This window comes from Bolinopsis microptera, chromosome 7, assembly GCF_026151205.1.
Source record: "Bolinopsis microptera isolate Bmic1 chromosome 7, MBARI_Bmic_1.0, whole genome shotgun sequence".
In the NCBI taxonomy this organism is placed as follows: domain Eukaryota; kingdom Metazoa; phylum Ctenophora; class Tentaculata; order Lobata; family Bolinopsidae; genus Bolinopsis; species Bolinopsis microptera.
In genome coordinates, this window is record NC_087078.1 from 9,149,351 (window position 1) to 9,166,702 (window position 17,352).

Here is a 17,352-nt window from a genome sequence, read left to right on the forward strand (position 1 = left end):
TCTATATTTTAGATGTATTTATGCTTATCTAGAACCCCATCAGAAAAGTAGCACAGGGTCTGTGTGTACTAGTGAGTCCTATAAAGTACTGGGATGATGACGAGGAGGCAGATGAGGAGGAGCTGGAGAAGGAGGATCTGAGAACGAGGTTCAAGAGAAAACTTGTGGGCAAAATGAAAGGAGACAAGGCCGTGATGAGAGGGGGTCATATTAAAGATGTAGATGTTCCCGAGGATAATCTCCGTTACACCCTGGCATGGTACGGTACCATACTAACAACACAGTTACTATAGTAACATAGGGTTAAGACGTTCGATCTTCTGAAAATCTGACTTAATCATGTGCAATTTCTCAAACACTTTCACTTTCACTTTATAATCCCTCCTCAGGTATGACGATTACAAGTTGTTTGCAGAGTTGGACATGTGCAGGTTCTCCATGCCTCTAAATCTGGAGGCTAACTATGCCAGCTCTGAGAGTTCCGTAAGCGAATACCTTTATAAAGTACCATATATGGCAATGTTGCCATAGTAACACTACCATAATATAAGGTGTAGAACATTATACTTATAGATCTTCTAACTCTGCATGAGATTTTGAATGCTTAGTATAGCCTGATACAAGCTAGCAAATGCTGCTAGATATTTCGCTGTGAAGAGATTTCGCTATCAAACCTACCAGCAGGGTTAAAAGCAAAAAGCCCCTAAAAGATGAAAATCTATATTTGGTCACACTGCCATATATACGGTCATGTTACCATATATGGTTATTTTATACCACGTGTCGCCTGCATTATTGCATGTTCGCTAAGCTGGCTACCACAGGACAGTTCTGAAAGTGAGGATGAAGAGAACAACGGGAGTTTAAATTTATTAGAGACTATCATGTTCCAGGTACCCAAGTGTTTCACTTTCACTTTCTCTATTACAAAACCTCTCTTACTCTAAGCGTTCCCTTCAATTCTTCTTTTTCCTTGTAAAGAGAGTTCTAACAAACTCAGACACATTGAACTTTTACAGTTCTCTGAGTTGAGCTCTCGTGTGTCTTTAACTAAAGTAACCCAAAGCAAACGTACTCATCTCATAAAATGAGGTCGATGTTATGATATAGTACACGAAATGTAATATAAAAACACTCCGAGATATGAGATATCTGTTATTTTGATTGGATCTAAATTCATCAAAATACAAAGTTTGTATCATAACCATATCTTACGTTGGAGGTTTTTAACACTAGTTTATTGCTGAGAAAGGGTAACACAAAGAGATAAAACACACACTGCAACATAAAACACACACTGTAACATAAAGAAAGCACTGGCTTGTTAGTGTTGTGGGTGTTCAGAAGATGTGGCTGCTACTTCCTTCTTGGAGGCACCGTCAAACACACACTCTTTCAAAACTCACTCTTACTAGTGTTACCATGGTTACACTAAACCTACTGTTAAACTCTTATCCTCAACTTTGTTGATACACTACTTTATTTTGGGTGTTTTCGCCGTTAACCAGCCTTGTTCTTAACCTCTATTTAAGAGTTATATAAATTATATTGCGATTTCAGCTGAAAAAATCTGTGAGAGGTTTGTTTGATTTTGCAGTGCTGTTTGTTTGAGTTACATAATTTAACGTAGTTACAGCCTTGGCAACTACTAGCGTGTTTATTATACTTCTCGTCGTCCAGCCCCGGTGCACCGCATTAATCAACAAGGTTTATTAATATAAGTTCAGTTTGTAAGACTCATATTTGTTAGACTCGTGTTAATTATGAAACTCAATATAAGCATCTCTTGTCACTGGTGTCCTGTATATTGTTACTTTATACTTTTATACAATGAACCTAGTGCTTTGTTACTGCTGCTTCTAACAAAACCAACTCACGCTCCATTATATTTATACTTACAATGAGAAAGATAAAAGAACCTTAAGTCCTGTCCGTCAGTTAGCTCTCACTTCTCGGCTGTTAAATATCGTATAGTATAGAATTTATACTTAGTATAAGTGCAGTAGTTGGTAATCATTTCAGATAAGAGATGAGCGTCACCCTTTCAGATCTTATCTTACTGTTAAGTTTTTGAATTTGTTCCATTTTGTTTTTTAATAGTTTTTTTCTGTCCTGAATTTTAATTTCTCCTTATTCCCTGGACGCAATTTTAAATTTATCATTTACATCACATCTCGTTATATTTCTCCAACAGTGTCAGATAAAACATGATGAAGTATTCCATTTAATAATTGTAAGGAAACTGCTGTAACATAATCTCCATTATTCGAATATAACTGATAAGCCAAGACTAGAGCCGTGAAACTTCAGACACGGTCTACTCGTAACAACACCCCCCCCCTGGCCCTGCTACCAGGTGCACTCTAACCACATCTAACTTAGTAAACTAATAAACACAACAAAGTTTTGGCTGAGAGACCAGAGCTTTAATAGATTATAGCTGCGTGCAAACATTCTGTGAGGGGCCTTAGTTTCCAGCTTCACAATAAAGACATTTCACATTTTTTTCTTAGCTAGTTTCTGTGTTTTCTGTGCTGTGAGGCCGGCTGAGTTGGTTGATAAACCCGGAACTGCGACAGTTACAGAATACTGTGACAGTTACGGAATACTGTGACAGTTGCAGAATAATGGATACAGAGAAGGTTCCTATCATCCAGAAGGAGATCTCTCCCCACTACTCCACCATCCAAGCTGATACCTCTGCTGTGTCACATGATGTTTCACATGGATCAGATATTAATGGTAATATGATGGTTTTTCTTTCGGAATTTATAAGTTCACCTTCGTTTTTAAATAAATTTGAAAAATGTCTCGTACTAAATACCACACGTTTAACTCGTGACACAAGTTTGTTTCTTCACTGTCGGAAGTTCTAAACCCCTCCTCCTCCCCTCTTATGTAGTTACTATAATACTATGGTTACTTTGTAGTTACTACGGTTACTTTGTAGTTACTAAACTCCCCCTCCCCTCTAAGGCACAGTGTGTCTAGTCTGTGCTGCTCACAAAGAAGAGGAACTATGTGATCTCAACACTACATTCCTAGAAGCACTAAAGGAGCAGGGAGCTATGATCACTAAACTAGTAACCCATAGTAACCCTGGTTACCCTGGCAACCCTTCACAGCACATTCTTCATTTATCTCTCGGGCGAAGTGCGCTTGAGAGGGTTGCTACAAGTGTTCATCTGAGCATGCCCCTTAACGAGAGGTCTAGTCTGGTGAGTGAAGCTTTGTCACCTAGCAACCTGTTGCTAGGTAACCTAGATAACCTTTGAAACGAAGCTAAGGAATCTTGCATGGCTTTATGCTGAACTATGAATATTCAAACATTTAGAGACGGGATCAATACAAATTTACATGTAAGAACTAAGAATGCATTGAATATTTAAATGATATAAAGAATCCCTAATTTTACTTAACTAAAATGTTGAAGAATCCCCTAATTAAAAACTTTACTTATTTCAATTTAGTATCCGGATTCGTTATATTATATACAGGGTGGCCCAAAAGTAACTACCCACACGCAACCCTTTAATAAATCACGTATTGTCGCCATAAAGTGAGATCGCTTTGAGGTAGGAACTCCAAAGTATATATATATCATCTTATAGCTTGCTTTGTTACCCCCGTTTTCCAACCCGTTCGCGTTACTATATGAGGTCGTAATGTACCTATAAAGCTTGGCGAGCTTTAGTTTTATCCCCGAGTCAGCTGCATCCGTTATAAATGGTAGGACATTGTCTTCTTTTTGTACTTATAGCCAGTTTCAGTTTGTTGAGTATATAGTTCAAAAGATTGATTAGTTTGTAAACGTTTGTTGATTAAACGTTATGAGACGACTTCATCTGCCATTTCCTTTATAGTTTTTGAGGAGATTCTAAGTTCTTCAGTCACTACCATTATCCTTAAACACCCCTCTTCTCAAAGACTGGTGTGCCTGTAGAACTACCATATATGGTAATGTTGCCATAGTAACACAACCATCATTCCAAGGCTGGGTGTGCCTAACTTGCCATCATCACCAAGACGAGGAACTGAACGCTCTGTTTCTGGACAAACTAAAGGATCAGGGTGCCATTATCACCAAGCTACCCTTTACAAACTCTGATGATCCTTCTTGCCAAATGTTAACGATCTCCCTGGAACCGGAGGCTATGCAAAGGGTGGCTGTTAGTGTTAGTTTGAGGATGTCCCTTAAAGAACAGTCTTGTGTGGTGGGTTGCTCCTGAGCTCAATTCAGTTACCTAGCAACCTGCTGAGTGCTGAATTAAAACTCTTTACGCATGTCTTTTTGCTGATGTTTTTATTAATAATAAATAGTTTTCAATTGTGATGAAAATCCGTAAGCCCTTTTTAAATCTGAGATTAGAACCATCCTGATGATTGCATATTTGTAAAAGTGGATCCGAAATGTTTATCACTGTTATCCTGTTATTGATGATGACCCTCTGCCTGAATTGACAAAGGTAATCACTCTACACTCACCTGCTGTTACTATTTTCTCACCGCCTCCAGTAGGCAGTATACCTTATCGGTCCTAATTTGGAGGACTCTATTGAAATACCCACTAATGCTTGCAATTAGGACCGCTCATAAGTTGGCCTGGTCACAAGTTGGCCTGGTCACAAGTTGGCCTGGTCACGATTGACGATTTACTCACATTAGGGCTGATATGGTATTCACAATTATACAGAACAATATGGGTACTTTGCGTCATCTGCAGATTTAAACGCGTTTTACTATTACTATCATTACACATAACTATCGTCTTATCTCTTTACCTCAGATTTGTAGATTCGTAGTTAGTTCTAAACTGGTATAACTGTATAATCCCTGGAGTTTTTCAACAATATCTGTGTTGTTAACATTTGTACAGTATTTTGCAGTTTGTCCATGTTGATGTGTCACTCATCTTAAATGCCGATGACTTGATATCGTTGGAAAATTACCAAAGTAAAACTCGTGAGTGATCTTAATTTGTGGGTCATGTCTCGTGTGGCATAACCGTTATAACACGTTACTCATTCATTGGGTGTCGAATGTTTATTATAATTATTTACGTATATTACAATGTTTAATAACGAGTAGTACTCATCAAGTACATGTATACATTATACCAATGGAAAGTGGACAATGTATACTGTATAATGTATACTGTATACTGTATAATGTATATTGTATATTGTATACTCTGACCCAGAGATGAATGATGAGCCACCTCCTACTATCACTGTTAACGGCTATGTTAACAACTCTCTTGAAGTGCTAGATGATACTCAGGACACTACCACTAACTCCTCCTACCATGAGCTGTTTACTACACGTAGTGAAGCTCACCTTCACGTCATGAGCGACACTGATTCTAATGATGAACACACTGATACGTCCTTTGTAGACAACTTTAAACTGACTCTCAGACAGAAGACTAGTGTGGCGGAGGGTTCTGGTGGGATGGGTATGGGTATTATAACTGATGTAATGAGTTTGGGGCGGCAGATTCAGGATTATCCGGACCATTCTGAGATTGATATCATCTTAGTTTCCAGGCATGACTTTCACTTTCACTTTCTGTTTATTTTCCTGTAAATCTGAATTAGCAAAAGCAGAAGCTGGACTCTTTTATCAATTTTAGTTCACTAAATATCTATTATATTAGGTTGACCGAGGTTAATGGTCAGTCACTTTCACTTTCATTTTCATTTTCACTGCTGTCTAGGTGGAATCTGGAGGATGAGACTCTGGAGAATGAAAGGAACGAGCTCCACAAAAGTCTGAAGTATTACGGTGTACCTAGAGATGAACTAAACAGAAAGTTAAATGCTGGGGAGTATGTGGAGCCAACTATAAGACTCTCTCATATGAGATCTGGTACTGTTTTTCAGTTGTATTTCTATTATATTTCTGTTAGAAGACATTCAGTAACTCTGCCAGTTTAGAGGAGTAAAAATGTGATGGAAAAGTTCAAAGAAAAACCAAGATCTTACTAGCCAGATCTTATCTAAGTTCTGACTCTTCAGCCTGCCATTAATAAAACATTTACACCTTATAGTATCAGGTTGCCAACCTTTCACTTTCATTTTCGCCTCAACTGATCATTTTCACTTTCACTTTAGTCTCAGGTATGCAGCTGATAACCTTGGTATCAGCTAGTTTCTGGCGTCTTAGTAATGAAGCTGAGTTTTGTCATATTCATCTCCCACTCGACCTCCTCAAGATAATTCCAGCTCATCTGATAAAAAAAACTGATGATCTCAGTAATCCTGCACATGTTCAGAGGCTGTTTAGTGGGGTGAGAACACGTGCAGACTGTGAAAATGTGCACGTGCAATATTCGTCCAGGCTGTGCACGTGCGTTATGTTTTACACGTACAAATTGTTCGTACAATTATCCTGTTTCTGCAACTGTGAATATAATATTTGTATAGTGCGTGCACTTCTTTCAAGGTAAACATTGAAAGATAATATTTTTGTTTGTATAAAATATTCGTGCTGGAAACTTCACATATTATGATATTATGTAACATATGTATGCATGCTGTTAATTTCACTTATTAACATATACCATACATTATATTAACCTCAAATGTTACAGGAACAAAGTGGTTTCGCTCTGACAGCGAAATATCAAATAAACTCTGTAAATGTTCATATTACCATGGCACCGACAGTCGACACATTCGTAATTTTGATTTTATGAAGCTGCTTGCTTAGGCCGCGTGTTTCACTTGTATAATTTGCTAAAACTAAAACTTAAAGTTGCGCAATTTTAATTATCACTTCAATACTGTTCTACAGAACACCATCTAAGTGATCAGCATTTATGAATTATAAATGAAATTTTGTAAATTTATAAAATTATATAAATTAATCATATCGCAAATGCCACAGTATCTGCATAGCTGCAATATTAAATGGTATTGTAAGATACAAATTAAACGGTGTCTCAGCACTCAGCAGTAACATAATATCCGCGAGTAACCGTCACTTCCTCAGCTGTGCAGTTATAGAGTAAAACAGTAATCAAGTAAAACTACTTAAACTCAATTCTCTGTCTCCCAGATCATTATTGCTGCTGCTAATATTAACCTTTATATTCCAATGTAAGATACTTACAGTTAGTTCTGCGATATAGACTGATTTGTCACTCCACGATTGATTCGACACCGATGATTTGTCGTATTTTACAAGGGGAGTAAAAGGAGGAGTTACTTTAGTAACTAATAGTAACCAATAGTAACCAATAGTAACCAATATTAACCACTTCATCGTAAGCATTAAGTTACACGGAAGTAACTTAACTCAATCACTCGCTTGCCTTGAGGCAATTGTTTTCTAACGTCTCCCTCCCGGTGTAGTGTGCGTCATATTCACATATTCACATATTATAATGATTCTCACTCGTTCGTGGACGTGTATTTTTATTAAACAGTATAGCTTTATCGACAGATTCGCAATCGGGACAGTTCGTATTACAGATCAATATGGTTAATATGGTAAATGGTTCCTATGGTTGCAGATCCCCCTCGCCTCCGTCAGCCAGATTTACACCTAGAAATTACATTAGCTTAAACATTACCTGTCCCCTAGATCCCACTCATTAGTTGAGATTACTAGCTTAAGATCTGAGGAACATACGTGTAGTGATATTGAGATGTGTTGTGATGTAAGCATGTAGTGAAGTAGTGTAATAGACTATAATAGTGTAAAACTTACGAAGGACCGCTTTTAATAACACTCATTAGATACCGTTTTTTATTTAGTTTACCATTTTAACAGTATATATGGTTTTTAATAGTATTATATGGTTTATTAATGTTTAGTGTTGTTAAACAAATGTTAAGTAATATATAACGTATTTTGGTGATTTCCCGATGAACACTCACAGAGAAGGTTACTTCTAATAGTACAATTATTTCCAGTCCATTTCCTCTTCTGCCACTTACTTACTTTACGTTACACTTACAATAGTATTTACCGTACTTATCTCCTCTTATTTCTCTCTTATCTTACACGTGTATTTTCTCTTTACGTGAGTTAGTTTCTGTCGCAGTCCTCTACTTGCTTAGAAGCTATGATTCAGAAGTTCTCAAGGGTGACCAGGAGTTTATATAGAATGGGTTTGCTAATGTTGCAGAAGAAGTACAGGTTCAGCTTCATTATCTTAATCTTTATTTTAACTTATCAGGTCTATCTCTAAAGCGTGATCGTCTCGGTTTACATATTGTAGTGAGATAATCTCCAAAGAGAAATGTAAGGTTTTAAAATAAAATCCAGTAAATAAAAGTACCCTATACTTAACTTAACCTCTCCTTCTGACGCTGTTAGCTAGAACTCTGTATTTTACACAGGATTAGCTGTCTTAACTTGTACCTGTGTCGCACTGTTTACAATTTACATGTACGGGAAACGGTAGAAATTTGCTTGTACTAACAAAGCCTAAAACTATTTGTAACTAACAGTAATAATGCAAATATGTGTTAGCCCAACAGGTAACCATGACAACCTAGAGACTGGAGGCTGGAGGGGTTCGTAGTCACCCAGCACAGCTGTGTTTCATTTGTTAACGTTCTAAGAAATCCTATATAATAACGTAAATATATGTATTTAATATTCTTTTGTTAACTCAGAGAATATAGATGACGTTATACCATACATAATTGAATGTGATGCACATTTCACACCATGTATTATTAGTCATTAGTTATACCGTTACACCTGTGTTTTACTCTTAAACCTTTTATAATTGTATTTATTTTTATTTATTCGTTAGAGTCTCCCGAAGTTCCTTCATTTTCCTGACCTCTCGTCAATTTGGCTCAAACTTTTTCTAATTTCGTCTAATGGAGACTTATGATCTTCCTTACGTCATTACACCAAGCACTACGTAGCCTGGCCTGGTGTAGACGCTTAGGTTACTTTTAGGCCTCATGTTGACCTTGTTGACTTTAACTCTCTTAAAATACGTTGTAATTTGGTTATGTTGAAATCATAACCATAACTGACAGCGCTCTCCACCTCCAAACCCTGTCATCACAGTAGCCTTGTTATAAGTAATGATAGGATAGTAATAGTAATACCCTATTCTCTGAATAATATTGCAGTGGTCTCATTCCATGATGAATAATGAACAGCAACCACAATGCACATAATACACATGCATAATACATACTACAATCACATCTTCTCGCGTAGACAAGTAGATTAGTAATGATTGTGTAATTAGGGTAGCTTCATTCAGCATCCTTTCCAGCAGCATCACGCCGGGTCTTTCAAGGTTCATAGCCTAGTCTGCAGTGGTCCATATTAGCGGTCTAATAGAGACTGCTAATAGGGACCGCTAATAGGGATTGCAGCAATAATAATTCGCGCAAAGTATCCTGAATTGTTTTCTTTTATTTCTTTTATTTCTCCCCTTTTCTGTATCATTAATATTGGGAAGTTTGTTCTCTGGTCCACTTTTCATTAGTTAAGTATCTATACCACAATGTGAGGCTGTGAATATTATAAGCCTTTGTTAAGATGTTGAGTCACCAAGTTCCTTTGTTAGGTCACCAAGTTGGTGTGTTTGTCCAGTATGGACAATGACACTAAACCACAAGTACACAACCCCACACTAACACTCTAAACTTAAGCTTTATAAGCTTTACACCCCGCTGTGGTGTCTGTACTGTGTGCGGTTCTGTTGTTATAGATTTAGGTTACTTAACTGGTTGTGCTTCAATCGTTATCAGCTGTATAAATGCAGTATATCTTGTAAGTGAGAACTTGGTAGTTGGTGGTTCCAGAATCCAGACACTAGGTGGCGAACATGGAACTTAATATTGATATTGAGCTGCAATGGAATGCGCTTAATAAACTCGGATGTATCATATTACTGATTTACTGGTTCTATTCTGCTCTGATTTTAGTTTTAACCAGCTCCGGTCGGTTCAAGTACTCTAGTTCGACAACTAAAGTTCGTCAGAAATCACCTCTGTCGAACTACATAACGTGTCCAACTACAGAACGTGTCGAACTACAGAACGTGTCGAGGTACAGAACGTGTCGAACTACTAACTAGGTGTACCGCTTAGATCACAGTTACCTCATTGGATTTGGAATGTAAACACTCCATAATTCGATAAATTGCCGAATAAACTGCTGTGTAACCCCTTGTTTATGTTAATCAGATTGCGTTGTGGACAGTGTAGACTGTACATTCTCAGTGATATTACTTTGTATCTCTATTCGTTATTGGTTGTCATAAGCAGTTTAATTTCCTGTATGATGTACAGACTTTTATATTTTGTATTTGACGTTTTAGTTTATCATTAAGTTGATATCCAGTGTTATCTTGATTTTACTTTGTTAGATAAGAGTTGAAGTTAAGAAGTAAAGAACCTGTTTTATGAGCAGCGAATGTCTACTGCGTGACCCCTCACGCAATACACTCGACAATGGCGTCAAGTCGCGTGACCCCTCACGCGTTGCCACGTCGTCCTTTGGTAGTGGTAAATCCTCGCTAACACGTGACAGTACGCGTGACAGTGCACGTGGGCGCTACCACTTGGTAACTGACGTGCTTTTTGATGAACTAAGGGGATTAAACGTGTCCTGTAAAACTTCCTCCACTGAAACTGTAGTGAGGTAGCTAGATACCAATTATGAATTAGACTTACTAATCTGCAATACTATCTGCAATACTATTACTAGTAGTACAGCAAATGTTCTGCAATCATATAATCAACTGTTGGGCTACCAGAACTAACTAGATACACATTATGAATAAGGTCAGTACTGTAGACTGCTATTACTACTACTAGTACTACTAGTACTATCTGTACTGCAACAACATAACTTAGGATCCGTATCTCTTCGTAAAACAAACTATTATCATTTATTGTCTTAACATCGTGCAGACGATTTACATATCTTTAAAATGCTTGTCTTTACATGATATCTGACCTGGTTTAAAAAGTTTAAATGACAATCGGTCTTGTAAAATTGAGTTATTAGATATTCACATGATCAGAACTGTTGCTACATTGTCCTGGTTACCAAGTAACGGTTACTGGGGAGGGGGGTTCACCCTGATTTTTTTTGAAACTTGGTTTCGAGATAGCAGTTGACCAACAAACTAGGACAACAAATTTGACGGCCAAGTTCTGAAAAATGCACAGCAAATTTTAGAATTTGGCCTTTGGCCGCCAAATTTTTTTAAAGGCCTAACTCAAAATTCCACTACAAAACTTAAGATCGAAATGCGATTCTACATCGATTCTGAAAATTTCATGAAAATATAGTGAAAACCTATCGAGATTTATTGTTTGAGCGAAATCAGTTTCGCAAATATCGCAAACTGACATATGGGCGATTTTGTTCATTTTTTACGATTATTTGAACACAGGATCCACAGTTAGATAGATATTGAGCTGATAATCGTAGAGAATGTGTAGTTTCGGCTTAACTTTTATATAAAGTTGGTTTCATTCAAAATGTTGATATTTGACCTATTTATGGGCCAAAATTGATCAAATTTGGTTCGTATGCCCAAATATGGGCATATAGTTTTTAGCTCATAACTCAGTTATTTTTAGTCCAATCTTAATGAAAATTCATACACGAGTTCAGGGGACCAATAGCTACAAGTAGAGTACCTAAAATTTAGGTTTTGGGCATGTTGAGGGTATTTGGCTAAATTGGGCCTAATTTGGACCAAATATGGGCGTGGCTGCCCTGCGGGCACCGTTTTGTGTTTGGGTCCTGGACCCTCACAAAAAATCAGGGTGAACCCCCTCCCCCCTTAACTACCACCTGGAAAAATAAAGGAGTCTGTTAAATGCTCGTAAATATTAAATACTTACTTGTCTACCTGTCAGTGCTCCTTTATAAAGATGTCTGCATGCCCGTCTTGTCTCTTATGGTCGTCAATATAACCACCGTATAAATGTGATAAGTAACAGTCCTAAATAATGTAACAGGCGCGAGTAAGTTAAACCGGAGGAAAATAAAATGATTTGATTTCTAAATAAGTTAATATCTAATGAAATAGCAGAAAAGTAAGATATGATAAATTAACAAAGCTAATTATCCGAGCGAGACCCTCTGTTGCTAGTGACTCTGATGATAGCTCACTGTTAATGAGTTCTCAAGAGGTAGCCGAGATTTATCTTTAGTCTACAACGTGATCTCCCAGCGTGGAATTGGGAGAAGTTTCTAGAACTACAAATCTTACGTAAGATGAGTTATTGAGCTTGTAAGGGATTATAACAGAGTCATTTAAATAACATCATATAATTTGTAAACTTATCGTTAGTAAGTTAGAGAGTAAGAGGATTGTTTGTACAACAAAGCCATTTTTACCGTCCCAGTCCCTACCACAACCTCAAACTGCGTGCGACGTGACACCACATGTCGTGACGTGACACCACATGATGTGACGTCACACCGCCTGATAGTTTAAAAACGCATGGTTCCGAGTAGTCTCAAGTGTTCATTATCCCTCCGTCTAAATAGAGCTCTGTAATTACTATCACTGTAATACTGTGTGTTCGACTACTTTGTACAAACCCACGTATCTTTTGCCGCTTATCTACTCTCGTTGTGACTTTTATGAAATTGGATACTAGCCGGTCAGTGCTCCTTCGTCAAGATAACGTGTTAATAACTGAATTTTTTACTGGATTAATATGATTTTCACATTATATCATTTTTGCCAAGCAACAGTATCTATTGACCTAGTAGCCAAGCTTGACTTTCTAAATGTTAGTTACTAGTAACCTAGTAACGGTATGTTCCTGAATTTTAGTTACTAGTAACCTAGTAACGGTATTTCTCCGGCAGTGGTGACACAGCAGCGCACTCAGAAGAACCCAAAACCTCTAAACGAAGAAAGGTGCAGTCGAAAAGAGCTCGACAGTACGAGGTTTCCGGTGACCTAGAAACAGGGTCCGGTAACCAAGCAACAAGCTCAACTACAGAAGGCAGCTCTAGTCCTGAAAATGAGAATTCTAATTTAAACTTACTGACGTTCCTAAATGGACAGGAGAGGGAGAACGGAGACAACGAGGACAGCGGGAACAAGGGCGTGAAAAGAGAGAAAAAAAGTGCAGAAAGAGTTCCTAATTGCTACAGAAGGTGGGTTGCTCCCCCTGATGTAAAGGTAGACGGAGGTACGAATATCTCCCCCTCTCCATCTAGAGTCTCCCTCAATCTCTATCCTCGCCCTCCTTCCTCACCCTCTCCTGAACACTCCAGAGCTTCGCGGCGGCGGCTCAAACCTCCTCCCTCTCCTCCCTTCCTCCATCCCTCTCCCCCTCTCCACAGTCACCACCTCCACACAGACCGGAGTGTCCAGACCACAGACTCAGCTCTGCACTGTATCCGCTGCTCTCGCCTCCTCTCTCCCCCCTGCAACCCCTTCACTCGGCCTCCCTGCCCTGCGTTACCACGTGCTGACATTGTGCTGGTTAACAGTACCGCTCATATCACACACAGTGACTCTCTGTTTAGAGGAGAGTTTGAGGATAACCTGATTGAGGAACTGGGGGCTACTATACAGAAGATTAAGAGTTATGAGAAGGAGTATGTGTACACAGTGATAGGGGGAGGCTGGGAGTGTCTGGTTGAGAGTGCCGTACAGTTCCACGTGTCCTGTCCTCTTAACGTCACCAGGACTGCTCAACATAGGGTGAGATAGCACGTGCGTGTTGGTTACTAGGGGATCTAGGCAGTAACCATAGTAACCACCTAGTTACCACATAGTTACCATTTAGTAACCTGGAATCGGCCAATAGCACGTCACTTTTGGGTCTTATCTCTTAATAAAACAAACAAAAAATTCGATCTAAAATTCCCATTTGATTTGCTGTTTGTTTATTGGGTGTGCTGACTGCTGCGTTGTTTATTTCTGTGTTGCTGGTAGCATGGTTTGGGGATCACTAATATTTGTTTGGGGTTTATCTATTTTATCTTGTAAATTAAGGGGCGGTCTTAACTCTGGTGTCTACTATCAATCAAACTATTTTGTTAAGAAATGTTCCTATGGTAAAATTTATGAAATCAAAATGAAATAATGTTCGAGACTCATTTTCCTCACTAACCCATTATATTGTAAAGTTTGATTATATCTATTTTACATTGTTAACCAGTGTTTCTTTTCAGATAGAGGATGAAGGAGAGGAGGGTATTATTGATAAGATAACGAGCTTCTTCGAGACTGATCAGGAGGTCGACTATATATCAGCTCCGTTCAGGTAGGCTTGGTTACCATCTAGTTACTTAGTAACCTAGTAACCAATTACACTCTTAGTTACCAGCTCGTAAGCATAATAACTAATATCTGATAATTTAGTAACTACTATTTGGTATCCAAGTAATCAATATAAATTAGTAACCAATAATTTCTAACTAATAATTTCTAACAGATGGGACAAAAAGGAGCTGTTTGCTGGTATCGAGGATCCGGACACTTTCTTCAGATCTTCTCTCCGATCCTTCCTTGTGAGTTACTTAGTAACATAGAACCTTGTTAGTTACATTTTTTTAATTCAAAATATTATGCTCAACTTTTTGCTAATTCATCTAATAAGAGTTTCATATTTTCAGACTCATCACATTCTGATACGAACTGACGTCAGCAAAAAGAAGGACACCTCTGATGGAATCAATATCCGAGGTGAGAACCACAAACGTACACACAAACTTACAAACAGACAAACAGACAAATTCACTGAATGGGTGTTCTTGAAACATACACTTGATACGATAGACAAATTAACAGACTGGAACACAAGAAAATATTATCACAAACTAAGGTGTCAAGGTACATGACATGCTGTGTTTTTGTTGTGTTATACACGGTATGACGTCACTTGTACGGTATGACGTCACGTCACATCTAAATATTGTATCCTGTGTTCAGCAGGAAATACTCAAACGAAGGGAGGAATGAATTCTCTTGGTAGGAGACGGATTCTGGCATTTTTTTATGTCTTTAATTTCCTCGAGAATTGGGTCCCTTTTTTTCCGTCTTAGTTTATTAGACAGTCTTTTAGTTTCCAAGTGTCTACCGCGAGCTTTTTGTGTAATTTCCGTGTGTGCCGATTTGTGCCGCCCTCTCTGCTGTTCTCGCGTTTGCGCTCACCCACTCCTCAGTGGGCTGTTCACTTGACAGAGATACTGTGGCTGACACTCCCAAAATTTTCTCACTACTGCTCAACCAAAAATCATGCAATCAAAATCACTATACACTCACAATCATATAATCAAAACACAATGCTTTGAAACATACTTTTTCTGTTTGAGATTTGGATGTAATGTCCTAAATTATATTTCAAATGTTTAAAAAGATCAGATTAATTTTCTTAACATCTTAGTCTAGCTTTCCACAAAAATATTAGTAACCTAGTAACCAGTACTGGTAACCATAGTAACCAGTACTGGTAACCATAGTAACATATAAATGTTAACTCTGGAGGTGAGACACCAACAAATCAGTTTCCATTATTGACCAATCGAACCGGGGGTGATGCAACGTCAATTAATGTCAGTATTCCATAAAAACCCCAAACTGACATTGACATTAATTGACATTAATTGACATTAATTGACATTAATTGACATTAATTTGTCTTGAAATTTGAGATTATCATTATTCGATATATATTCAAGATATTCACGTCTATCATGTAAGTTAGACCGTTTCAAAAAAACAAAGTCCTTGAATAATTATGAGTATGTTCTTATCTGTTGATCCTTAGGTTCAAAGACCACCAAAAAAAATTTCAGCTTCCAACTCTTCCATCTTCGGTCCCCACCGGCCACGCCCATATTTTATTGGTTTCTTATACAGGTAAAATATTTAGAATCGGCTTTTTTAGTATGAAGGAGTAATGTTAGCTGTTTAAGATTCGTTATTCAAATATAAATGTCATTAAGGCATTTCGTTTAATGTGGGTTCTAAATTCTGATGATGTTGAGAACCACGCCCTTGGATGGCCACGCCCATTTAAGAAAATTAAATTTCGGAAAACCGTATTATTTTAGTTTTATTGTTTAATGATCTGAATTTTTTCACATTTCCATATGTGATAGTAGTGAATAAATTGATGATATAAACGTTCTAAAGTGCTAAAAATATGGTAGAACTACATAATCTCTGGTCGAAAAATATCGTGTCAATTAATGTCAGTATTCCAAAATTTTGTAAAACTGACATTGACATTAATTGACATTAATTGACATAAATTGACATTAATTGACATTAATTGACATTAATTGACGTTGCATCACCCCCATCGAACCCCAGAATCACTGCCACGTGCCGACCCTCCCCACCAGAATCCACATCTGCTGTCATAACTGTTATCTTCTTTATATATTATATATATATAATATATATATTATATATCTTCTTTATATATATCTTTTCTAAAGAGTGCTCTGTTTGTTTTATCTGCTTTAACTTAAATGTCTTAAAATTTATAGCTTTTAATTATTTTGTTACTTTTTAATCATTTTGTTACCTTGGCAATATAATTACCTTATTGACCACCATCTAGTAACTTGGTGACTAATACTAGTAACTTATTAACCAGTATTTGTAACTTAGTAATCAGTATTAGGGACCTAGTTACCAGAATTGGTAACTGAATAACCATTAGCAGTATCCTAGTGACCAGTACTGGTAACTTAGTAACCAGTATTAGTAACCTAGTAACGCCCCAGGTTTGAACTACCTGAAGCTGAAAGGAGTCTACACTGACGTGTTTATTTTACACGACAGACCCTCTACACTGCACAGAAGAAAGGCTTTCAAAGAAGAGGACGAAGATTCGGTACCTGATATTTTACTTGCTAATTAATTAATTAAAGAATTATTTAATTTGAATAATAAAATAATTTGGGTTGCTAATTAATTTAGATTATCAACTGATGATATTCCTAATTATTTACTAACTCTGTCACTTAATGTACAGTTGCTAACAAAGTATTCATATTCTATTATACTATGTAAATTGTAAGTATTCATCATCTGAGTAGTTCCATTTAGTGTTACAAGCTCTAAATAACAGATATATTATCATATCAGGAAATAGTAAGTAAAATTACGAACGAAGTAAGTGTTAACAAACCAAAAATACCAAACTAGTACATAAACACTATACCTACGTACTATACCTACGCTGAAAAAAAGAATGTAAAATACTACGCCCTCCTGCAAAGTAAAACAGAAAATTGAATAACACGGAGACTTAAAACTTTCTTTTAAAAAATCTATGCAAATGATGATATCATGTAATATAACGTTCCGGTTCTTACCCAAACAAGTGTTCTGCGGAGTTTATTAACTTATATTCACACTTGTATGCT

The 17,352-nt window shown here is 37.3% G+C and overlaps 2 protein-coding genes across 26 annotated transcripts in view; one reads left to right on the forward strand and one right to left on the reverse strand.

The window, feature by feature from the left end:
* The window catches only part of LOC134818226 (uncharacterized), an 83,835-nt gene that overhangs the window by 57,592 nt on the left and 8,891 nt on the right, over positions 1 to 17,352 (reverse strand). The window lies entirely within an intron of this gene.
* Positions 1 to 17,352, forward strand: part of LOC134818222 (anoctamin-7-like) — a 64,322-nt gene that overhangs the window by 38,445 nt on the left and 8,525 nt on the right. For 12 of the 25 annotated variants that reach the window (XM_063827686.1, XM_063827680.1, XM_063827689.1 and 9 more), the window contains 4 exons: positions 14,143 to 14,234; positions 14,406 to 14,481; positions 14,587 to 14,656; positions 16,708 to 16,817. In XM_063827686.1, the coding sequence (XP_063683756.1) occupies positions 14,143 to 14,234; positions 14,406 to 14,481; positions 14,587 to 14,656; positions 16,708 to 16,817 (348 nt within the window). Of the gene's footprint in view, positions 1 to 43; positions 260 to 389; positions 484 to 824; positions 894 to 10,339; positions 10,627 to 12,822; positions 13,670 to 14,142; positions 14,235 to 14,405; positions 14,482 to 14,586; positions 14,657 to 14,902; positions 14,942 to 16,707; positions 16,818 to 17,352 lie in introns of those variants that run through there. The other 13 variants (XM_063827683.1, XM_063827690.1, XM_063827695.1 and 10 more) reach the window with 9 other exon arrangements.